This window comes from Chenopodium quinoa, unplaced genomic scaffold (genome assembly GCF_001683475.1).
Source record: "Chenopodium quinoa cultivar QQ74 unplaced genomic scaffold, ASM168347v1, whole genome shotgun sequence".
Taxonomy (NCBI): domain Eukaryota; kingdom Viridiplantae; phylum Streptophyta; class Magnoliopsida; order Caryophyllales; family Amaranthaceae; genus Chenopodium; species Chenopodium quinoa.
The window spans coordinates 6,114,830-6,134,789 of record NW_018745024.1 but is presented as its reverse complement, the minus strand read 5'-3'; the positions used below and the strand labels follow the sequence as shown (position 1 = coordinate 6,134,789).

The window sequence follows — 19,960 nt, the reverse complement described above, 5'->3', positions numbered from 1 at the left end:
CTGTTTATTAGTTGCTGGCTTCTGTTTATAGATGCAACATTGTAGATTAAGTTACCTTACATTTTTTTTGGTTTTTTTGTAACAGTGCTATGGATTCTTCAGTTGCTACTGATATTAACAATGCTAAAGATTATACAGATGTACATTTGGAAAGGATAATGTACGTGTTTTGTTATTTCCTTATTTTATGTTGTCTTATTAAATGCCTGTTGATTTAATGAATTATTAAAGAAATGCTTGCTAATTTGACATATGAGCAAATAACTATATGCTTATATTCTAAATGAGCAAAAAACTGTTTGCTCATTTCCCAAATGAGCAAAAAACTGATTGCTCATTTCCCAAATGAGCAACTAACTATTTGCTCATTTCATAAATGAACATCTATGTATTTGCTCATTTCACAAATGAACATCTATGTTTTTGCTCATTTGTGTAAAATTAGCAACTAAATATTTGCTCATTTGACAAATGAGCAACTAACTATTTGCTCATTTGTTAAATTAGCAACTAAGTATTTGCTCATTTGACAAATGAGCAACTATCTATTTTGCTTATTTTAGAAATAAGTAACAAATTATTTTCTCATTTGACAAATGAGCAAACTAATGTTTGCTCATTTCACAAATGAGCAAACTAATGTTTGCTCATTTCACAAATGAGCAACTAACTATTTGTTCATTTGAGAAATGAGCATCTATGTTTTTCCTTATTCGTTAAATCTATGTGATATTTGACTTTTTTTTTATGATATTGTATCAGCGGGAATTCTATTGAAAAGGAGTCTGGTGCGAATGCCGGTTCATCAGGGGCGGCTACTGTCGATGCCGGTTCATCAGGGGCTGCTGACGAGGCTGGTTCACCAGGGGTTGCTGCCGAGGCTGGTTCATCAGGGGCTGGTGCCGAGGCTGGTTCACTAGGGGTTGCTGCCGAGGCAGGTTCATCAGGGGCTGCTGCCGAGGCAGGTTCATCAGGGGCTGTTGCCGAGGCCGGTTCATCAGGGGCTCTAGTGGCAGAGGAGAAGAGCAGTGAAAAAAAGAAAAAGAAAATCAAAGTAGTTGCTACAAAGGGTAAAGCAAAAAAGGTTGAAAAAAGAGTGAAAGAAAAGCATAATGTGAAGTTTGAGGATCCAGACAGTGAAGATGCTGTTGATGAAGTGCAGAAATTAAAATCTGTTGTTTATGGGACGTTGCGTAATAGGATGTCACCTTCATCTGTTGTTAATGTTAATAAGGAGTTTTCTGAAGATCAGTTGACTGCCATTAGAGCTATAGGATTTGGGTCTTTGGAGTTTTTGAAAGTGTCCCAACTGCCTTTGCAATTGGGTTTTTGGTTAGTCAAGCACTTTGATGCTCATAGTTGTACGTTGAATATTCCTGATTCCGATCCTTTCAAAATTACGGAACAACATGTACATGATGTCCTAGGGCTGCCAGCTGGAGGCATGGAGATGGATGCTAATATTTTTTCAAAGGATGATAAAGTTATTAACCAGTGGAAAAAACAGTTCCCAAAGAACTCATTATCTGTGAACATTAGGGAACTTTCAATGTACTTGAAGAACCATAAATCAGCTGGGCCAATGTTCAAACGCAATTTCGTAGTTCTTTGTGTTTCCACTTTAATGTCAGGTAGTTTTTTCATTTTCATATTTCTTATTTTAATTTCATTTTGTTCATTTTAATTTCATTTTGCTCATTTTAGTTTCATTTTGCTCATTTTAGTTTTTGTTTGATCATATTTTTTTAATTTTGTTATTTTATGTTAGGAGGACAAAACAAGAATGTTAATCATGACGTTCTCAGATATTTGAGTAATGTGGCTAAAATCAAGGATTTAAATTGGTCGAAGTTTATCCTTGATTCTCTTGTGAAGGCGAAGATCAAATGGGATGAGCTTCCTACTCGCTACTTTCCAGGATCTTTATTATTTCTTATGGTATGTTTTTATGTGTTGCATTTTATTGTTTGAAAAATAGCAGGATCACCTGCAACCCCCTTCCTCCCTTAAACAAGAACACACACACACACTTACACACACACACATACACATACACATAAATACACATATACAAGCACACAGACACACATATATGCACACACACACTGACACTGACACACACACACAGACACACACAGAGATACACACACACACAGACAGATGCACATACATACATGCACTCACAACCTATAATAGAATCTGAAATCAGAATTGAAATGTGTGGGTAGGTTTCAGTAAGGGTTGGTTCTGGTATTTTCTATGTTTTATTTTTTTATTTTTTATGCATTAACTGTTATTTATTTGTTTAATTTTAATGTACTAATCTTTTCTATCTTACTTGTTTGTAGCTTTTATATGTTGATCATTTTGTCATTGAGGAAGTTAGAGCGAAACGAGAAACTCTTGTTCTCAAAGGCTGGACAACGAATATGTTGTCTAGCCGTGAGAAATTGGAAATTTTTAAGGGGAGGCTTGGAATTTTCGATAAAAATCTGAAGGTTGTTGGTCCTTCTGGCAGCAAACAACCAAAAATGGTATTTCACTTTCAATCAATACTTAGCTTTTTTGCCTTTTAGAATTAAATTGAATTGGACCAAATCTTGTTAGATTTCATTGCAAACGATCCCAACTTATTCTAACTTTTTTTTTTTTTTTTTTTTTTTTTTTTTTTTTTTGCATTCAGGAAACATCTGTTCCAACTGTTCCACAAACTAATGAAGATGTTGAAGTAGATCCAAAGAAGGTATTTATATGATTTTTAATGTAGATCTAATATTAATTTATTTTGTTGTTTAATGACATCCATTCTAACTCAATGTTCTGAATTCTATTCTGTGAAGTTTGGTTGGCAAAATTGGGTTGTGGAGTATCAGCAACAGTTGAATAATGATGCAATGTGTCACTCTATTATGGCGCATCAATGGAGTAGAGAAATCAGCAAAAAAATATTTGCTCATTTGTCAAATGAGCATTTAATTTTTTGCTCATTTGTCAAATGAGCAAAAACCTTAGTGCTCATTTGACAAATGAGCAAAAAATTAATTGCTCATTTGACAAATGAGCAAATATTTTACCATTGATTTTTTATTTATGTTTTTTTAATTTAGTCTTTTGTTTTATATTTATCTTATTTATTTATGTTTTTTTTTTCTAGAAATGCTTAATGGATCTTGCAGCGTCTTCGACTAAGCTGGTGTTGGCATACATGGACTTTCATGAAAAACATGAACTAGCTGTGAAGCATTTTCCTCACAATGAGAAAATACGAAAGCTGAAGGAAGATGCAATGGGTATTTGTGACGAGCAAAGATTGAGTTCTCAAGCTATGCCAGAAAATCATAGCTTTTCTTTTAGCCAAGACGATGAGTATTGGCAAGATCCAACCGTCATTGAAGCTTGGGATAGATTTTCCAAGATTTCTGCTAATGAGAAGAATGTTGAATCCTCAGTCTTTGCTAGGGCTGATTGTCCAACCGTAACAGGAGCCATTGATGTTACAAAGATTGCGGCTGAAAGTGTTCAGATAGCAAATAGTCTTTCTGAAAATGAAGGTCCTGCTATTGTAGTTGAAACTGAAAAAGTTGTAGGCGGTTCAAGTATTCGATCTGGTTTGAGATCTTCAGTTAAAAAAGGATTTGGAACTCCTACTTTCAGTTTAGGATTTGATGATCCGGAGAACTCCCCAACTATTGTACAACCTTTAGTAGCTGTTGATGCTGATGTTCCTGTACGACCTTCAGTTGCTGCCGATGCTGCCGATGCTGATGTTCCTTGTGCTGTAGGTGGTGCTGATGTTCCTGTTTTGAAGAAGCGTAAAGTTCAACCATCAATGCTGCTTAGATCACCTTTTAAGGCACGGATTATCAACATTTACACTACATTATCAGAAGTTCAGAAAACTGTCTTGGAAGCTCTGTTTATTGATGATAAAAATCATTTGTAAGTATTTTTTTTTATTGAATTTGCTATCTTGTATACTAATTCATATTTGCTTTAGTGATATTAACTTTTTTAATTCCTTTATGCAGTGATCTAGTATTTTTATCCAAAGTTAATGGAGTGCATGATGTTGAAGTCATGAGATTTCAACTTGAAAAGCTGTATACTCACCTTAAAATTGATTCAGAAATCATTAATGCTTGGTGTAGTATTTTGAATTATAATGAGCAATTTAGAGGCTCAAGTTCTCCTGCTTGTTTCTTTTTTAATGTTACTGCTACTGTAAGTTCATATTCTTTAATTTATTTTATTTTCTTGAAGTATTTTACAGTATTCCAGTTGTATTAATTTTTTTTTTAAACATGTAGGAGTGTCTTGTTCATTATGAGATTGATTCTGTTAGTTATCGGAATACTATGTTTCGTGAGGTTGCTCAGAAGTTATACAGCCAAAGTGTTGTCCCAAAGAAGGACATTCAACTTTTCTTCTCCCCAGTTTACGAAATAGGTCATTATTTCTTGGTATGTTTCAACACTACCACAGAGCATGGTAATATTGAGGTTATTGATTATAGTGAAGATTCCGGAGATCATACACAACTTTTAAAACATTTGGTACGGTTTAAAAGTTAATTTCTACTAACATTATGTTTGCTTATTTCAGTAAAATTATTAGATTTTAAAAATATCTATTATCTTTTCTCATTTGACATGTTTATTTTCAAAGAAGTGCATTTTACAATTTTATGCAATATGAAGGAAATGTACAGAGCTCTGTGTTGTCAAGTAATATCAAGCGCATGGAGCATGTTACACTTGATTCTCCTTGGAAGTCTACAGATAATAATCATTTGCACTGTGGAATTGCATTGATGAGGATTATGGAAACATACATGGGTTTGTCAAAGTGGGCTTCAGGTTTGAAGAAGAATAATGTAAGTCTTTCATCTTATATGAATTGTCCTTAGATACTTGTTTGCTGGATTTTACAAGGCGTACAATTTTTACTTGTTAATTTCTAATACTCTCTGAGTTTATAAGAATATGGATATGTAAAGTGCAAATTTGAATGATAAAGAAAATTCATGATAATAAAAGGATATTAGTATGTTTATATGCACCACCAAAATATTTTTTTTTATTATTCTTATATAGAAATTTAAATAAATCTTGCTCATTTGTCAAATGAGCAGCCAATAATTTGCTCATATTTCAAATGAGCAAGCAATTATTTGACTGAATTAATTTGAATTCTGTTTATTGTTTGAAAAATAGCAGGATCACCTGCAACCCCCTTCCTCCCTTAAACAAGAACACACACACACACTTACACACACATATACACATAAATACACATACACACGCACACAGATACACACATAGACACACACATAGATACACACACAGACACACACACATAGATACACACACAGACAGATGCACATATACACACACTGACACAGACACACACACAGAAACACATGCACATACTTAAACTGGCATCAACTAGTGCTCTAGGCTGTGGATTATGCATCCTTGATAAGTGAAATCTTCCAAGCTTCCATCTGTTTATGCATAGCAGAAAAGGTAGCACACTAAGGCAGCTTCCTACTCTGGTTTTTTTTTTCTCTTGAAGTAGAGGCTTTGCACCAACATTTCAATAATTAAAAAAAACAGGACATAATTTCCACAACTTCTAATAGAATTCTGTTTATGTCCAATATAAGTAGCAGATGGTTCTGAGTGACCTTGCACACCAATCATCCACCTTCCCTTTTCCAACTCAGATGAAACTTGGACTACAAACTGTAGAGCAATTGAACCAAAATTCAGTGAACCCAGTGAACCTTTAGCAAGATTTCAAGCTACTTTTCTTTTTAAATAAATGTAAAGGAAGCAGAATTTGGGTTTCTTATTACTTATTCTATTCTTCTTCTACGTGCTTCGTGCTTCACCCTGCTTTATACATTTATATTTTTTAAAATTTTCTTGTTTTATTTTTTCTTTCCTATTTTTTACAGGTGATAATCATGGAAAAACTTCGTGTGAAGTACACCTTGGCAATAATTTCAAGCGAAATAAACACAATTCAATCCGTTAAAGAAATTCCTCAAAAGAAGAAAAAGCAGAAGAAAGTTTCTCCTAAGACTGAAGAAGAAAAAGTTGAAGAACAAAAGGGTGAAGAAGAAAAAGCTTAAGATGAAAAGGCTACTTGTTAGTGTTACCTCAATATTTTGCTTGGTGTAGTATTGATTAAGGTGTTGACATAGCTTTCTAATTTTAGGGAAGTAGAGAAACAATGATTTAATCAACTTGTAAATTGTTATTTTTTGAATGATGTAAAAATGGTGACTTTTGATTATGGTGACTTTTGTGTTTACCTGAAATACTTTGTCATTTATACCTACCGTTTTTTTGAACTATTTGTTGATTTACAAATGAGCAATGAACTATTTGAGCAAATAAACATTTGCTTATTTGCTTATTTGAGCAAATAAACAAAGAACAATTATTTGCTCAAGGGTAGAGCAAATTATTCTTTGCTCATTTGTCAAATGAGCAACTAACTATTTGCTCAATTGAAAAATGAGCAAAGAATAATTAACTCATTTGAAAAATAAACAAAGAACAAATTACTCATTTGACAAATGAGCAAAGAATAATTTGCTCATTTAACAAATGAGCGAAGAAATGCTTGTTTATTTAATGAATGGTTAAAAATAAATTTTGCTTATTTGACAAATGAGCAACTATTTATTTGCTCATTTGACAAATGAGAAACTACCTATTTGCTCATTTGCTAAATGAGCAAAAAATTGATTGTTCATTTTCCAAATGAGTAAATAATTGATTCTGTTAAGAAATATAAAATCAACAGAATATTAACAAAATTTAAAACACAAATTTCCAGGATCTTTATTATTTCTTATGGTATTTTTTTATGTGTTGCATTTTATTGTTTGAAAAATAGCAGGATCACCTGCAACCCTCTTCCTCCCTTAAACAAGAACACACACACACACACACTTACACACACATATACACATAAATACACATACATACGCACACAGACACACATATATGCATTCACACACACTGACACAGACACACACAAACAGATACACACATAGATACACACATAGATACACACAGATACACACACAGACACACACACAGACACACATACACACACACTGACACAGACACACACTGACACAGACACACACACACAGACACACACAGAAACAGATGCACATACTTACACGCACTCACAACCTGTAATACAATCTGAAATCAGATTTTGTAATTAGATTCAGAATTAGATTTTGAAATTAATTTATGGAATCAGAATTATGATCAGCTACTGAATTGAAATGTTTAATATATAATGAGGAGATGTGCCAAAAATATTAAATCTTATATTTATGTAAAGTTATCATTACACTTTTTTTTGGACAATTTCTAATATCATGGTGACTCAATTCACCACAACCTCTACATAATCTCTTCTTTTTTCTGGTTTTGTTCTACATCCTTTTCTTTTTCTCCCTTCAGCCTTTTTGCACTTCTACCTCTTGTTTCAACATTTGGCACATCAATCCCAGCCCCTTTCTCTTTTGAAGTCTCTTCATTTGATACATGAACTCCAGTCCCTTTATTCTTTGAAATTTTTGGAGGTTTGACAATTATTTCAGTTGGCACACTAGCTCCAATCAATAGCTCAATGTCTTGTGCTTTGTTGTTTGCACTTCCTGTTGTTTCATTATTTCTTGCAATCCTCTTAGCTTCCAAATCCTTTCTTATTCCTTGAAGATTTATCACAAGATCTTGAATATCTTCATCATTTCCTTCTGCCAAACTTACACAAGTGTGTATCTCTGACCATAAGTCATTTAACAATTTTTTCTTGTCAATTAAATTAGCACATTGCTCCAACAGGTTTCCACCCAAGTCAAAAATTGGTTTTTTTAGTGCCATAGTAGTCCATCTGTGTAGCATATACTGCTCAGGAATGGTTTCAAACCTTTTTGCTTTCCAAACCCAAATCATATGCCTGCATGGAATACCTTGTCTATAAAACAACTTGCAAGAACATTTGGTGTCATAGTTAGTTGGATTAAACACAACATCAAATGTTCTAATTCGATTTCCTTCACTTACTTTTGCAACTTCCAATCCATTTTCTTTCTTCAATTCATCAACACCACAAGAAAAACAAGCAATTTCAACCTCATATTGAAATTCATAAAAGACAGAGTTAGTATATAAATGCGAGGCATGCTTTTCTATCCCTAGTGGTGTTTTGCACTCAGGATATTTGTGCTTTGAATCATTATCATTCTAACCTTGAGTGTGTCTCTGGGCATCAATTGCAGCTTCATATCTCAAGTAAAACTCAACAAGTGACACATGAGGATTGATAAAGGAGCAGAAAAAGTTATTTTCGCTTTCGGATCTTGATGTTGTACGCATTATTCCTCCAAGGAACACATCTCTGAAATACGCCGAAATCCACTTGTTCCTTATCTTGTACATATAACCTAACCACTCATGTTCTTCCAAGTGGTATTCAACCATCACCTTGTTCCACCTTTCTTCAAACTCAGCAGGTTCAATTTCAAGATGCCAAACACAAGCACATAATTTTTTTAGGAAACCAGTTTCTTCTTGCATGATTGATTTCTCCACCTTATCTGGTAACTTTTTCATTATGTGCCACATACAGAACCGATGTTCAGTCTTGTTAAACACACTTTTAACAGCAATTTTCATTGCTGGATCTTGATCTGTAATCATACAATTCGGTTCATTTCCACCCATTGCTTTAAGAAATGATCTGAACAACCACTCAAATGACACTATATCTTCCTTCGCTATGAAACCAGCAGCAAAAGTAATCCAGCTCTTACGATGGTCAACCCCTGTAAATGGAGTAAACACCATGTTGTACTTGTTTACACATACAGATTAAATTTTAAATGATCAAATAATTACACACACACACATACATACACACACATGTACTTAGACACAGACACACACACGCACACACACATACATACACATACATACACGCACTCACAATCTGTAATAGAATCTGAAATCAGATTATGAAATCAGAATTGTCATCAGCTACTGAAATAATTCAATGCTCATTTGACAAATGAGCAAATAATTGATTGCTCATTTGTCAAATGAGCTTATAACTCAATGCTAATTTGTGAAATAAGCAAACAATTGTTTGCTTTTTTGTCAAATGAGCAAATAATTGAATGCTCATTTCTGAAATGAGCAAATAAGTCAATGCTCATTTGTGAAATAAGCAAACAGTTATACTAAGTTCATTTAAAACAAAGTTATTAATTTAAGCTATAGTTATAACATAAAAATGAATTGTGATTTTTATGAATTACCTATTGGTTTGGTATGTGGTATCAAAGGATACCATATCACCAAAAAGAGCGTAACTCTTTTTACAAAGGGGGTCAGCCCATAATGCTCTACAAAGGCAATAATCTTCATCCATCTCAAAATCAAAGAAAAAAGCACTCCACATTAGCTTTTTGTTGGTAAAGTTATCCACGAACATTTGAGCATCACTTCCTTGAATGTATGCTTTCAAATCTCTATGAAAATTTTTGAAATCTTGCTTAGATGCACCGATGTTATCATATCCTCCAACAATTTCCTTCATCATTCGAAAAGTTGCAACAGGACCAATATTCACCTATTTAAAGAACAAAACAATTTGTCAAATGAGCAAATAATTTAATGCTCATTTTTCAAATGAGCATACTACTTTTATTAGAACATACAGAGAATTCATGAAACGTAAGAGACTTTGAAAGTCGTACCTTAGAATTATTCACAATTATTTTTTTGTGCAATATGTTCATTTTTCTTCCTTCTTTTTGGAAGAGATTGCAACTAGGTGTATAAAATGAATGAGTATGTCCCTCATGAAATTGTGACACTATGAATTTGTTATCATCACAATGCTTTATGACAATATGTGCCTTGCACCCAACACGAGTAACGAGTCTCTTCCTTTTGATTGAAGTTTTTTCTTCATTGCTTTCTCCTTCGTTGTTATTTGAATCTTTTTCAATAGTAGGCTTTCTTTTCTCTTTGTATCCTTCTTTATTGCATAAGATATACTGTGATTTCAATTCTTTGCTTCTTCTTTGCCTTTTAGTTGTAGACTTTCTTGTGTTGAATCCAGCAGCAAATGCGTATCTTTTATAAAATTCAAGGCCCTCTTCAAGATTATTAAACTTCATCCCTATAGCTGGTTTCAACTCATTGGGGCATATTGGAAGCCATTCTTTTGTTCCTCTAGGAGTGAGCAAAGGTGCTACTTTAGGAGAAACTACTATTGTAGGAGTAGTTGCCACATTTGTGATGGTACTAGAATGACTGTCAAGTTCTTCGTTGTTGCTCATCATTTCTGACATTAAATATAATAGAAATAACAGGTTAGTAACAATTCCATAAAATAGTTTAAGGAAGCTCATTAAAAATCTCATATGTGTTGCTGAATCATGTTTTTAACCATACTAATTACTACTTACAGCAGAACTCTTACACTTATTCACACACACACACACACACAAAATAATTTCAGAATCTAAAATAGATCTAAAATCAGATTTAGAATCAGAATTGCAAACAGAAAGATGAGGGGGGAGGGGGGAATAGGTTTGTATAAGGAAGTGTAAGAAGGGAGTGTGGTTGGTGTGCAGGAAACAGACCAAGAAGAAGGGGGGTGGGGCTTGTGTGCAGGCAAGAAAACCAAGGAACTCAATGCTTTGATAGCAGAAACTAGATGATTTGAAAAGGAGTAAAAGTTGATAATGCTACCCTCCACTATGATTTGCAAAACCTAGCATATATAGCATTTAGTATAGCATATTTGCCTACAAAAACCATACATTCTTAGACACACACACACACACAGTAATTTCAGATTATCATAGCACACAGAAGTGCTCAATCTAAGAAGCACAACCACTTTCTCATTTGATAAATGAGCAATTAAATATTTGCTCATTAGCTACAGCTACCTCTTTCATTTTCATTGCTTCTGCAACTTAAATATTTGGATTTGCTCAATTTAATTATGTTTGCTCATTATATGTTTTTTTATATTATTACAAATATTTAGGTTTGCTCATTTTATATTCATTTGCTCATTTTAAATTTGATTGCAAATTTTCAATTTCTATCAAATTAATCAAACATAAATTGTTGATTTAATTCAAAAAATTTCAAAGAAGTAAATTCAATCAAATCCATAATTGATGCAATTAAACAAGCAATTCAATGAGAACAGAACAAACCACAAAAATCGAAAATTATCATGCAATTAACATGCAATTCATAACCTGGCGATTGATGCAATTAAATATGCAAATTAATAAGAACAGAACAAACCAAAAAATCAAAAATTATCATCAAATTAACATTCAATTCAATAACCTGGCGAATTTGATTTGTAGCAACGATTGCAATCGCGATTAGTAATATAGCGCAAGGCGAACAAGGTCGGTGTGAACTTGCTTATGATTACTTTGATGAAGCAATTGATGAAGCAATCTGAAGCAATGAGAAACAGCGTTACTGATTAGGCGCCATTGATGAAGCTCTTGGTGGAGAGAGAAGTTAGTTAGCTAGGTGGAGAGAGATGACAGTTAGGTGTGATTTTAGGAGTTTTATGTGATTAATCACATGCGTTGGATTGAATACAATTTGATGGCTGAGATTGGTTCTCACATATAGGATGTGTTCTCACATAGAAGGTGGTTCTCACCGGATCCCGACCCTATATATATATATATATATATATATATATATATATATATATATATAATGTAAATATAAATATGTAATGGACCTTTTTTATTCTTAATGATATATATAGATTGATGACAGTGAGAAAATCAAGGAAGGCCTTCACATTTTAACACTCCTCCTTGAAGAACTTCCTTTGAATGCCAAGATTTTCTCTCAAGTGCTCGAAAGTCGTTTTCGAAAGAGCTTTTGTGAATATATCAGCAATTTGTTCTTCTGAGGCACAATGAATTAAGTTGATCTTTCCTGCACTTTCAACTTCACGGACAAAGTGATATTTTATTTTTATATGTTTAGTCTTTCGATGAAGCACTGGATTCTTAGCAATAGCAATAGTAGATTTACTATCGCAAAATATTTTTGTAGCCTGTTTTTGAACTTCACCCATTTCTGCTAAGATTCTTCTTAGCCATATTGCTTGATTTGCTACTGCACATACTGCAATATACTCAGCTTCCGTAGTTGATTGAGCCACTGTATCTTGCTTTTCACTTAACCAAGAAAATACTCCATTTCCAAGTGAAAATACATATCTTGATGTGCTTTTCATATCATCTATGGATCCAGCCCAATCACTATCTGAATATTCAACTAGTTTAGAATTTTTTATGGGCTTGTACCATATTCCATAATCTGAGGTTCCTTTTAGATAACGAAGAACTCTCTTAATCGCTTGTAAGTGTGTCTGGCTTGGTTTCTGCATAAACCTTGCTAGCATGCTTATTGCATACATCATATCTGGTCTTGTAGCTGTAAGATATAATAGACTTCCAATTATGCTTCTATATTGTTTGACATTAGCATCTTCGGAATCATCTTCCTTGCTCAACTTTTCATTCTGAGCTAAAGGGGTGGTAACCGGTTTGGAATTTTCCATCTTAAACTTTCTTAAAATGTTTTCAGCATTTTTCTTTTGACTTATGAAAATCCCATTGTCTGTTTGCTCAATCTCCATGCCAAGAAAGTAATTCATTAGACCAAGATCATTCATTAGACCAAGATCAGTCATTTCAAATTGCTTCATCATATCTTGCTTAAATGCTTCTATCATTGTTGGATTGTTTCCAGTAATGATTAGATCATCCACATAAAGTGATAAGATAATGATATTAGTTCCATCCATTTTTGTGTATAATGTTGCTTCATTTGGACTCCTTTTAAATCCTTGTTGAATAAAGTAACCATCAATTCGACTATACCATGCTCGTGGAGCTTGCTTGAGCCCATATAGAGATTTCTTTAGCCTTAGTACTTTATCTTCTTTTCCTTTCACTACAAAACCTGGAGGTTGTTCAATATAAATTTCTTCCTCGAGAAATCCATTTAAAAAAGCTGACTTGACATAATGTTGATAAATTTTCCATTTTCGTTGCGCGGCTAGAGAAAGAATTACTCTAACTGTATCTTGTCTTGACACCGGAGCAAATGTCTCATTATAATCGATGCCAAATTGTTGTGAATATCCTTTTACTACCAACCTGGCTTTGTGCTTCTGAATTGAGCCATTTGGATAGAGTTTTGTTTTGAATATCCACTTTACACCAATCACATCTTTGTTAGGTGGCTTATCTTGCAATTCCCATATATGTTTTATTTTTCTCAATCATGCGAATTTCTTCTTTCATAGAAGCTCTCCATTCTTCATATTGAGAAGCTTGCTCATAATTTACTGGTTCATGATGGTAAGAAAACAAAAGTCACATTGTTCAAGATCAAGATTTGGAATTCTTTCAGTTGTGTCATATATGTCAGAGATTTTGCGTGTCCTCCTTGGAGGTGATTATATAGAGCTACCATACTCAAAACCATGAGAATTAGGCTCATTATTGTCGATCTCCTCTTGCGAGTGTTGACCCGTCTGATTATTTGGAATTGATATTTGTGGTGTAGATTGTTGTTCTTGCTCTAATGGTAGTGTCACATATCTTTTATTAATGTCTCTTTCCTCCCAATTCCAGGATCTACCTTCGTCAAAGATTACATCCCTGCTAACTTGTATTTTATGAGTATATGGGTTATATACTCTATATCCTTTAGATTGAGAGCTATAGCCAAGGAAAATTCCCTTTACAACTTTATCATCAAGTTTGTGACGCTTTTGATCAGGTATATGAACATAACATATGCATCTAAATACCCTTAAATGACTTTAATTGGTGTTCGATCTTATATTGATTTTGTTGAAAGTCAATTTTGAAGATACACGGATGTATAAACTGCTTCTGCCGAAAACATGTTAGGCATTGCCTTATCCTTGAGCATTGATCTTGCCATCTCCATAACGGTTCTGCTCTTTCTTTCAGTCACACCATTTTGTTGTGGTGTGTATGGAACAGTAAGTTGATGGTGTATACCTTCATCATCACAAAATTTGTTGAACTTTGATGACATGTACCCTGTGCCATTGTCGCTTCTGAGATTCAGGATTCGAGAAGAACTTTCTTTCTCAACACGATTCTTTCATAAAGTAAACCCAAGCTTGTTTTGCTGAGGTAGCAATCATTATTCGAGGAAAAATTGAGTCTGTAGTAGCGAGGTGAATTTTTGCTAATGCTTTGGCATCCTTCTTTTGCCAATCAACTCCTCCTACACTAGATTCTCCTTCATTTGGTTTAGTTGTTGGTATACTAGATTCAAAAACTTCCCATACGCCAAATGCGCGTAAGACAGTCTTCATCCGAATACTCCAATATTCGTAATTGCTACCATTGAATAATGGAACTTGTTGTTGGTTTATTGTGCTTGTAAATGCCATTTTTTTGGAAAATAATATTATATTTTATAAAATATTTCTAACTTTGTGGAAATCGTGCTAGAGCCTGCATAGTTGGACTTGAAGCTGCAATAAGTCTTTGAATTAAGAAAATAAAGGTCTACGGGGATTGCAGGCTCATAATCAATCACATATCCAAGAAATGGAAAGTAAGGAGCGCGAACTTGACACTCTATCAGAATCATTTGGACGCATTAACTGATCAATTTGAAGATTTAGAGTTCAATCACTTACCTCGAGAAGAAAATCAATTTGCTGATGCACTGTCAAAACTAGCTTTAATGGTGAACATCCCAAATGATATGCCGACAATGGACTTAACAATTGAACGAAGGGAGCAACCAACTTACTGTAATTACATTTGCGACATTGATGATGGAAATGACTCAGCACCATGTTTCCAAGACATTCTTAACTTTAAGCTACTGGTGAGTATCCTCCAAATACTCAACCTAGAGAAAAAAGAGTTTTGAGGCTGCTTTCAGCCTAATATGTAGTAATTGCGGGATAACTCTATAAAAGATCTCCCATTGGTTTGAATCTTCTTTGCATCTCGCAAATCGAGTCAAAGAGCATCATGGAACACATCCACAAAGGTGTGTGCGGCCCACACATGAAAGGTCGTATGCTTGCATACAACGTAACCAGGGAAGGATATTATTGGACAACAATGGAAACCGATTGCATTAACTTTGTAAGATCTTGTCTCGAATGTCAGAAATTTGCTAATCTACAACACATGCCACCATCACTTCTGTACAACTACATTTCACCTTGGCCATTTTCTACATGGGGTATTGATGTCATAGGACAAATCGTACCTAAAGGCTTAGAGGGTCACGAGTATGTTCTAGTAGCCATTGACTACTTTACGAAATGGATTGAAGCTGCATCATACGCAAAACTATCTGCCACCAATGTAGCTGTCTTTCTAGAAAAGAACATCTTTTGTCGCTATGGAGTTCCCCATGAGCTCATTAGTGACCAAGGGTCGCATTTTAGGGGAGATGTAGTTCCTTTACTTGAAAAGTATAAAGTAAATCACCACAGATCTTCTCCCTACCGACCACAAGCAAATGGAGCTGTGGAGGCCGCAAATAAAAACATTAAAGTAATCATTGAAAAAATGGCTCAAAATTACAATGATTGGCCACATAAGCTTCATTTTTCTCTATGGGGCTACAGAACTTCTATCCGAACATCAACAGGGGCAACCCCATATTCCCTTGCATTTGGAATGGAAGCAGTTCAACCATTTGAACAGGAAATACCATCACTACACATAATTCTGGAAAGCCAGATTCCTGAGGCGGACTGGGTCAAAGCCCGATATGAACAGTTAATAAGCCTCGATGAACGTAGACTACAAGCCTTGAACCATGTTCAATTCTATCAAAGACGGGTTGCGCGCGCTTTCAATAAGAAAGTCCGAGCAAGAAATATTAAAGAAGGCGATTTAGTGTTAAAAGAAATAAGAGCACCTGTGACTGATCCACGTGGGAAATTCCATAAAAACAAAATAACAATAAATAGTAACTTGGGCTGTGATGAAATTACAACCTACAACCCGACTATTTGCAAGCATCACTTGTAATTGGTTTATTGTTTGCCTTAATTTTATAGGCCCAATTCTAGCTTTTCTAGACATGTCTTTATTGCAATACATTAAGTACGACAATTCCTAAATAGTCTAACTTTCTTGAATCCATTTGATTTAAGTTAAATCCTCATATCCAAACATTTTGGTACTTTTCAATTAGATTGGACTCTTGTTCAATTTTGGAGTTCAATTGAACTACGTACGACCTGATTCCCTGAAAAGGATACGTAGGCAACCTTATTGGTTTGGCCACTTTAATAAACAAAAAAATGACATGTTTCATTCTCAAAATAAAGGATGCTGATAAACTAAAACATAAATTAAAAAATTAAAATTTTAACACTCCTTAACCATTGCAAAGTCCAAAAATACAATAAACTAAACAAAGAAATAAAACCAATACATAAAGTTTGTAGCAAAACAAGCCATGGTGCACATACACCTTATTCTAAGAAAAAGAAAAGGGAAAAGTAAAAAACACTATGGTTTACCCGGCCATAGCACCGTCATTATCATTAATCTTGCCATCCTCATTCGCAGGAATGCTCAAACTGGAGGCACCATCATCCTTGTGTCGATCAAACTTGCTAGGCTTGACCGCTTCAGTCCGTACCCATGTGTTGTTAGATCCCCTCAGCATAGGTCTCTGCACTTGCACAGGTTTAGACTCAAAACCGGGAGGCTCGGTCGGGTCATCATGTGCTTTGGCCACCTTCCCTTGTTTCTTTGATTGAACATTCGGACGTTTTTGCCATTTTCCAGTTGCCGAACTGTTTCCACCAGCCGGTACATTAGGTTTAGCCACTGTAGGGACCACTTTGGCAGTAGGTCCTGTCATTGCAGTAGCTTCAGCACGACGTGCAGTGAGTCGTTCCTCGGAAGTAGTAGCAATCATCCAAGCCACATAATGCTTAGAAATAACTAAAGGATTCCGATCGATGGTAATTACCCAATGTGGGAGTTTCACCATATATTCATACCATGCACTGATAGATCCAACACGAACCTCTAATGGAGGTTGAGGAACTGTATCCATGGTTGGAATGATTTGCCTCATACCATACTGACGCATGATCCTCCATGAGAATACGTAAGTAGTGTTACGTATCCCAAATAGCCAAATGAAGGCAACATTTTCTTGAACACCCAACATGGATTTCAAGAACCACCATGGAATGACCCATCGAATGGACAGGCCACCATGGGACATGTAGGAACGCCACTCCTCAAAACTGTTTCTTTGTTGCAAAATACGCCTTTGGGTTAAACCCTTAGGCCTATAGCTACTCAATTCCAAAGGTTGTTCAATCAATTTCATCCTTTCTTGCATCCAAATCTGCATTACAAGAACTATAGCAATACAAAAATCATGAAAAGAGCAAAATACGATAATTCAAAGCAGATTCCGGACTAATTTTCAACAAAACAGTCATGATTTCACAAGACAGTAGCAAAAACAGCAGAAATACAGAATATGGGCTCTGCGCAGTTCGTAATAGCTCAAGCCAAATTGAGAGGTTGCGATCGAATTTTGAGACGATTCTTGCAGAATTAGAAACATAAAGCAAAAATAGAATGGGAGGCAAAGAATGGGCCCTGCGCAGTTGGTAACAGCGCAAGCCCTTTCGGGTCCAATTTTTGGTCTGAACAATTTATTCGACGAATACAGTCCAGAAATAGTGTTATACAGTTCGATTGTTCTTGCGTCATTACCAATAACGCAAAGCCAATTGCAATTGAATTTTGACAGGGTAGTACAGTTCGAAGTTTTATACATGAATTTATAGAAATCAAGGCTGCGAACTTACAGAAAACTGTAAAATCGGACAAAAACATACCTGAAGCAGTACCGGACTGCCGAAGAAGCATTGTCGTTGATCGTTCCTAATCAGATCAAGGCAAGCAATGGTTTCAGCCACCACCATGGGGAGTGGATTGCATTCTCCCTCAATTTGCTCCACCAAGTGTATAAGGTTTTGGCGGTTAAGTTGGTGACAAGATCACGAAATTTCTGGACAATCTTCAGCAAGTTTACAATCTTCCCATCAACCATGTCTCTAGATTCGCAACAGTTAATCCTAGAAATCTTTCAAAGGAACTGCAGTATGTGTATTAGTGGGAAACCCTACAATGGCACAAAATTCATCTGGATGGGGACATATTTCATTATTCCTAAAGCAAAACACATGTTGACCAGGGTCCCAAAAGCTACAGGCAGCACGAAGAAATTCGTAGTCTACACGGACTTGTTTCAAGGAGAACAATGAATCTAGATGATAGGCTCGGAATTCCTGTTATTCTTCTATGCTTAAACCATTCATCCACTTTTTAATACTTTTTTTATAACTTTCCTCACCCATCTTTTCTCTTTTCTATTAACCTAATTCTCAAGTGGCAATTCTAAATTATAATTATGTTCTTCTACTTTTTTAAGAGAAGTAGAATATGATTTTGGGAGCATTAATCACATTTATTTATAATGCAAGGGGTACTAGCACATAAGTCCTAAAAAGTGGCATAAATCACGATTTCTGAATCCTAACGGCTAAATCTTAATCTAGTCAATGTATATTAGGAGTCAAAAGAAGACTGCCCACAATCAAAGAAACTCGAGCTAGCATAGGAGTGTCTATCAGGAACAGCTCCCTGATCCCACCAGTTACCTGAAGGCTCAGGAATGTCCATAGAATGCCTGTGAGGCATACTAGACTCACCACCTCCACCACTAGCTTCTGTAGCAGGGGGCTCCTCCCGTTGACTACGCCGCGATCTTCTCCCCTCAGTAGCAGAAGGAGTGGAGCTTTTCTTCTAACAGAGAAAGAAAAAAAGAGTTAGCAAAAGGCATAAAAGACAAAACCATGCATACTCAAACTAGCTCAAACATAGTCATACCTTACTAAAGGTCTTCTTCAAGAACCCCTTCGCATTGTTCAAAGCCCTGTACAAGATCTTGATCTCACTACGGTTGGCCTATCACAAACATCCAAGTCAAAAACAGTTCACCAAGTATGACAAAGAAGCACATGATAGCTAAGATTTACCTGTTGAACATTATCAGGCAAAGGGTTAGCCTCATTCTCTTCCCTGTCAAAAGGAAGGTCCACATCTCATGCCTCCCCGACACGATCGTCATATAGCCTCACCGTGTTTAGTCCAGAGGTCCAGTGCCTAACCTGTAAAAGACAAGACAAAATACAGGTTAATAACAAGCAATATTGCAAAAAAAAAAAAAAAAAAAAAAAAAAGTAAACTTACCATCAACTGAGTCTCAATGAAATAGTCATAAGACATGGTGGGATTCAAGAACCATTGTATAGGCCAGCCCCGGTAAGCTTGTCGCTTCTCAGCAGCATCATAGTTATGACCAGTGTACACCAAACTCGGAGGATCAACAGGAGTCATCCGCCTTCCCACCACCTGATGATGGACTCGTCATCACCAAGCACGCAAGGCCAATTGGGCATGTGCTTCTGGCAGGCTACTCCCTATAGTCTATAAAGCCTATATCTGGACCTACTTTGTCCGTAAATGGGGTTTAATCTTGTTTAATCCTCAAAATACTCCATTATTTGCTGTTTACTGATCCAGTTTGTCCTCCTTGGCCTGGTTCCTGTCCTTGATTAATGCTAATCATCTTGATTAATTACTTCAATTAACAATTACTTAGAAAAGGCGATTTCATCGAATTATTATCTTTCTTCCTTAGGACATACTACTCCTTAGGATCATCATTCTGTTTGTTTCTTAGGACAAGCTCGTTCCTTAGAAATTCTTCCATTCTGGGATTTAGCTTTCCCA

The 19,960-nt window shown here is 35.3% G+C and overlaps 4 protein-coding genes across 4 annotated transcripts; 2 read left to right on the top strand and 2 right to left on the bottom strand.

Annotated features, from left to right (window-relative positions):
• The first annotated feature begins 283 nt into the window (after positions 1–283).
• LOC110708862 lies at positions 284–2,958 on the top strand. Its single transcript, XM_021887086.1, has 5 exons — positions 284–297; positions 763–1,631; positions 1,769–1,938; positions 2,349–2,534; positions 2,684–2,958. The coding sequence occupies exons 1-5, from the start codon at positions 284–286 to the stop codon at positions 2,753–2,755; spliced, it is 1,311 nt and encodes a 436-aa protein (XP_021742778.1). The 3' UTR covers positions 2,756–2,958.
• Positions 2,959–4,737: 1,779 nt separating this feature from the next.
• LOC110708392 lies at positions 4,738–6,321 on the top strand. The gene is made up of 2 exons (XM_021886521.1): positions 4,738–4,873; positions 5,960–6,321. The coding sequence occupies exons 1-2, from the start codon at positions 4,739–4,741 to the stop codon at positions 6,134–6,136; spliced, it is 312 nt and encodes a 103-aa protein (XP_021742213.1). The 5' UTR covers position 4,738; the 3' UTR covers positions 6,137–6,321.
• Positions 6,322–8,279: 1,958 nt separating this feature from the next.
• LOC110708861 (protein FAR1-RELATED SEQUENCE 5-like) lies at positions 8,280–10,384 on the bottom strand. The gene is made up of 4 exons (XM_021887085.1): positions 9,956–10,384; positions 9,385–9,666; positions 9,012–9,036; positions 8,280–8,860 (listed from the first exon to the last, which is right to left on the bottom strand). The coding sequence occupies exons 1-4, from the start codon at positions 10,382–10,384 to the stop codon at positions 8,280–8,282; spliced, it is 1,317 nt and encodes a 438-aa protein (XP_021742777.1).
• A 5,898-nt stretch (positions 10,385–16,282) lies between these two features.
• LOC110708390 lies at positions 16,283–19,696 on the bottom strand. The gene is made up of 2 exons (XM_021886520.1): positions 18,001–19,696; positions 16,283–17,512 (listed from the first exon to the last, which is right to left on the bottom strand). Exons 1-2 carry the CDS (start codon positions 18,029–18,031, stop codon positions 16,650–16,652), a joined length of 894 nt encoding a protein of 297 aa, XP_021742212.1. The 5' UTR covers positions 18,032–19,696; the 3' UTR covers positions 16,283–16,649.
• Positions 19,697–19,960: the final 264 nt, after the last annotated feature.

Bases quoted from the DNA above. Each gene is read 5' to 3' on its own strand.
- LOC110708862 (XM_021887086.1), top strand. The intron at 1,632-1,768 runs GTAGTTTTTTCA...ATTTTATGTTAG, and splicing joins TGTTTCCACTTTAATGTCAG to GAGGACAAAACAAGAATGTT. The intron at 1,939-2,348 runs GTATGTTTTTAT...ACTTGTTTGTAG, and splicing joins GATCTTTATTATTTCTTATG to CTTTTATATGTTGATCATTT.
- LOC110708392 (XM_021886521.1), top strand. From the start codon at position 4,739: ATGGAGCATGTTACACTTGATTCTCCTTGGAAGTCTACAGATAATAAT. The intron at 4,874-5,959 runs GTAAGTCTTTCA...TATTTTTTACAG, and splicing joins CAGGTTTGAAGAAGAATAAT to GTGATAATCATGGAAAAACT.
- LOC110708861 (XM_021887085.1), bottom strand. From the start codon at position 10,384: ATGATGAGCAACAACGAAGAACTTGACAGTCATTCTAGTACCATCACA. The intron at 9,037-9,384 runs GTATCCTTTGAT...ATCTGATTTCAG, and splicing joins ACGCTCTTTTTGGTGATATG to ATTCTATTACAGATTGTGAG. The intron at 8,861-9,011 runs GTATGTATGTGT...CTCCATTTACAG, and splicing joins ATTACAGATTGTGAGTGCGT to GGGTTGACCATCGTAAGAGC.
- LOC110708390 (XM_021886520.1), bottom strand. From the start codon at position 18,031: ATGCTTCTTCGGCAGTCCGGTACTGCTTCAG. The intron at 17,513-18,000 runs GTATGTTTTTGT...GTATTGCTATAG, and splicing joins GCAGTCCGGTACTGCTTCAG to TTCTTGTAATGCAGATTTGG.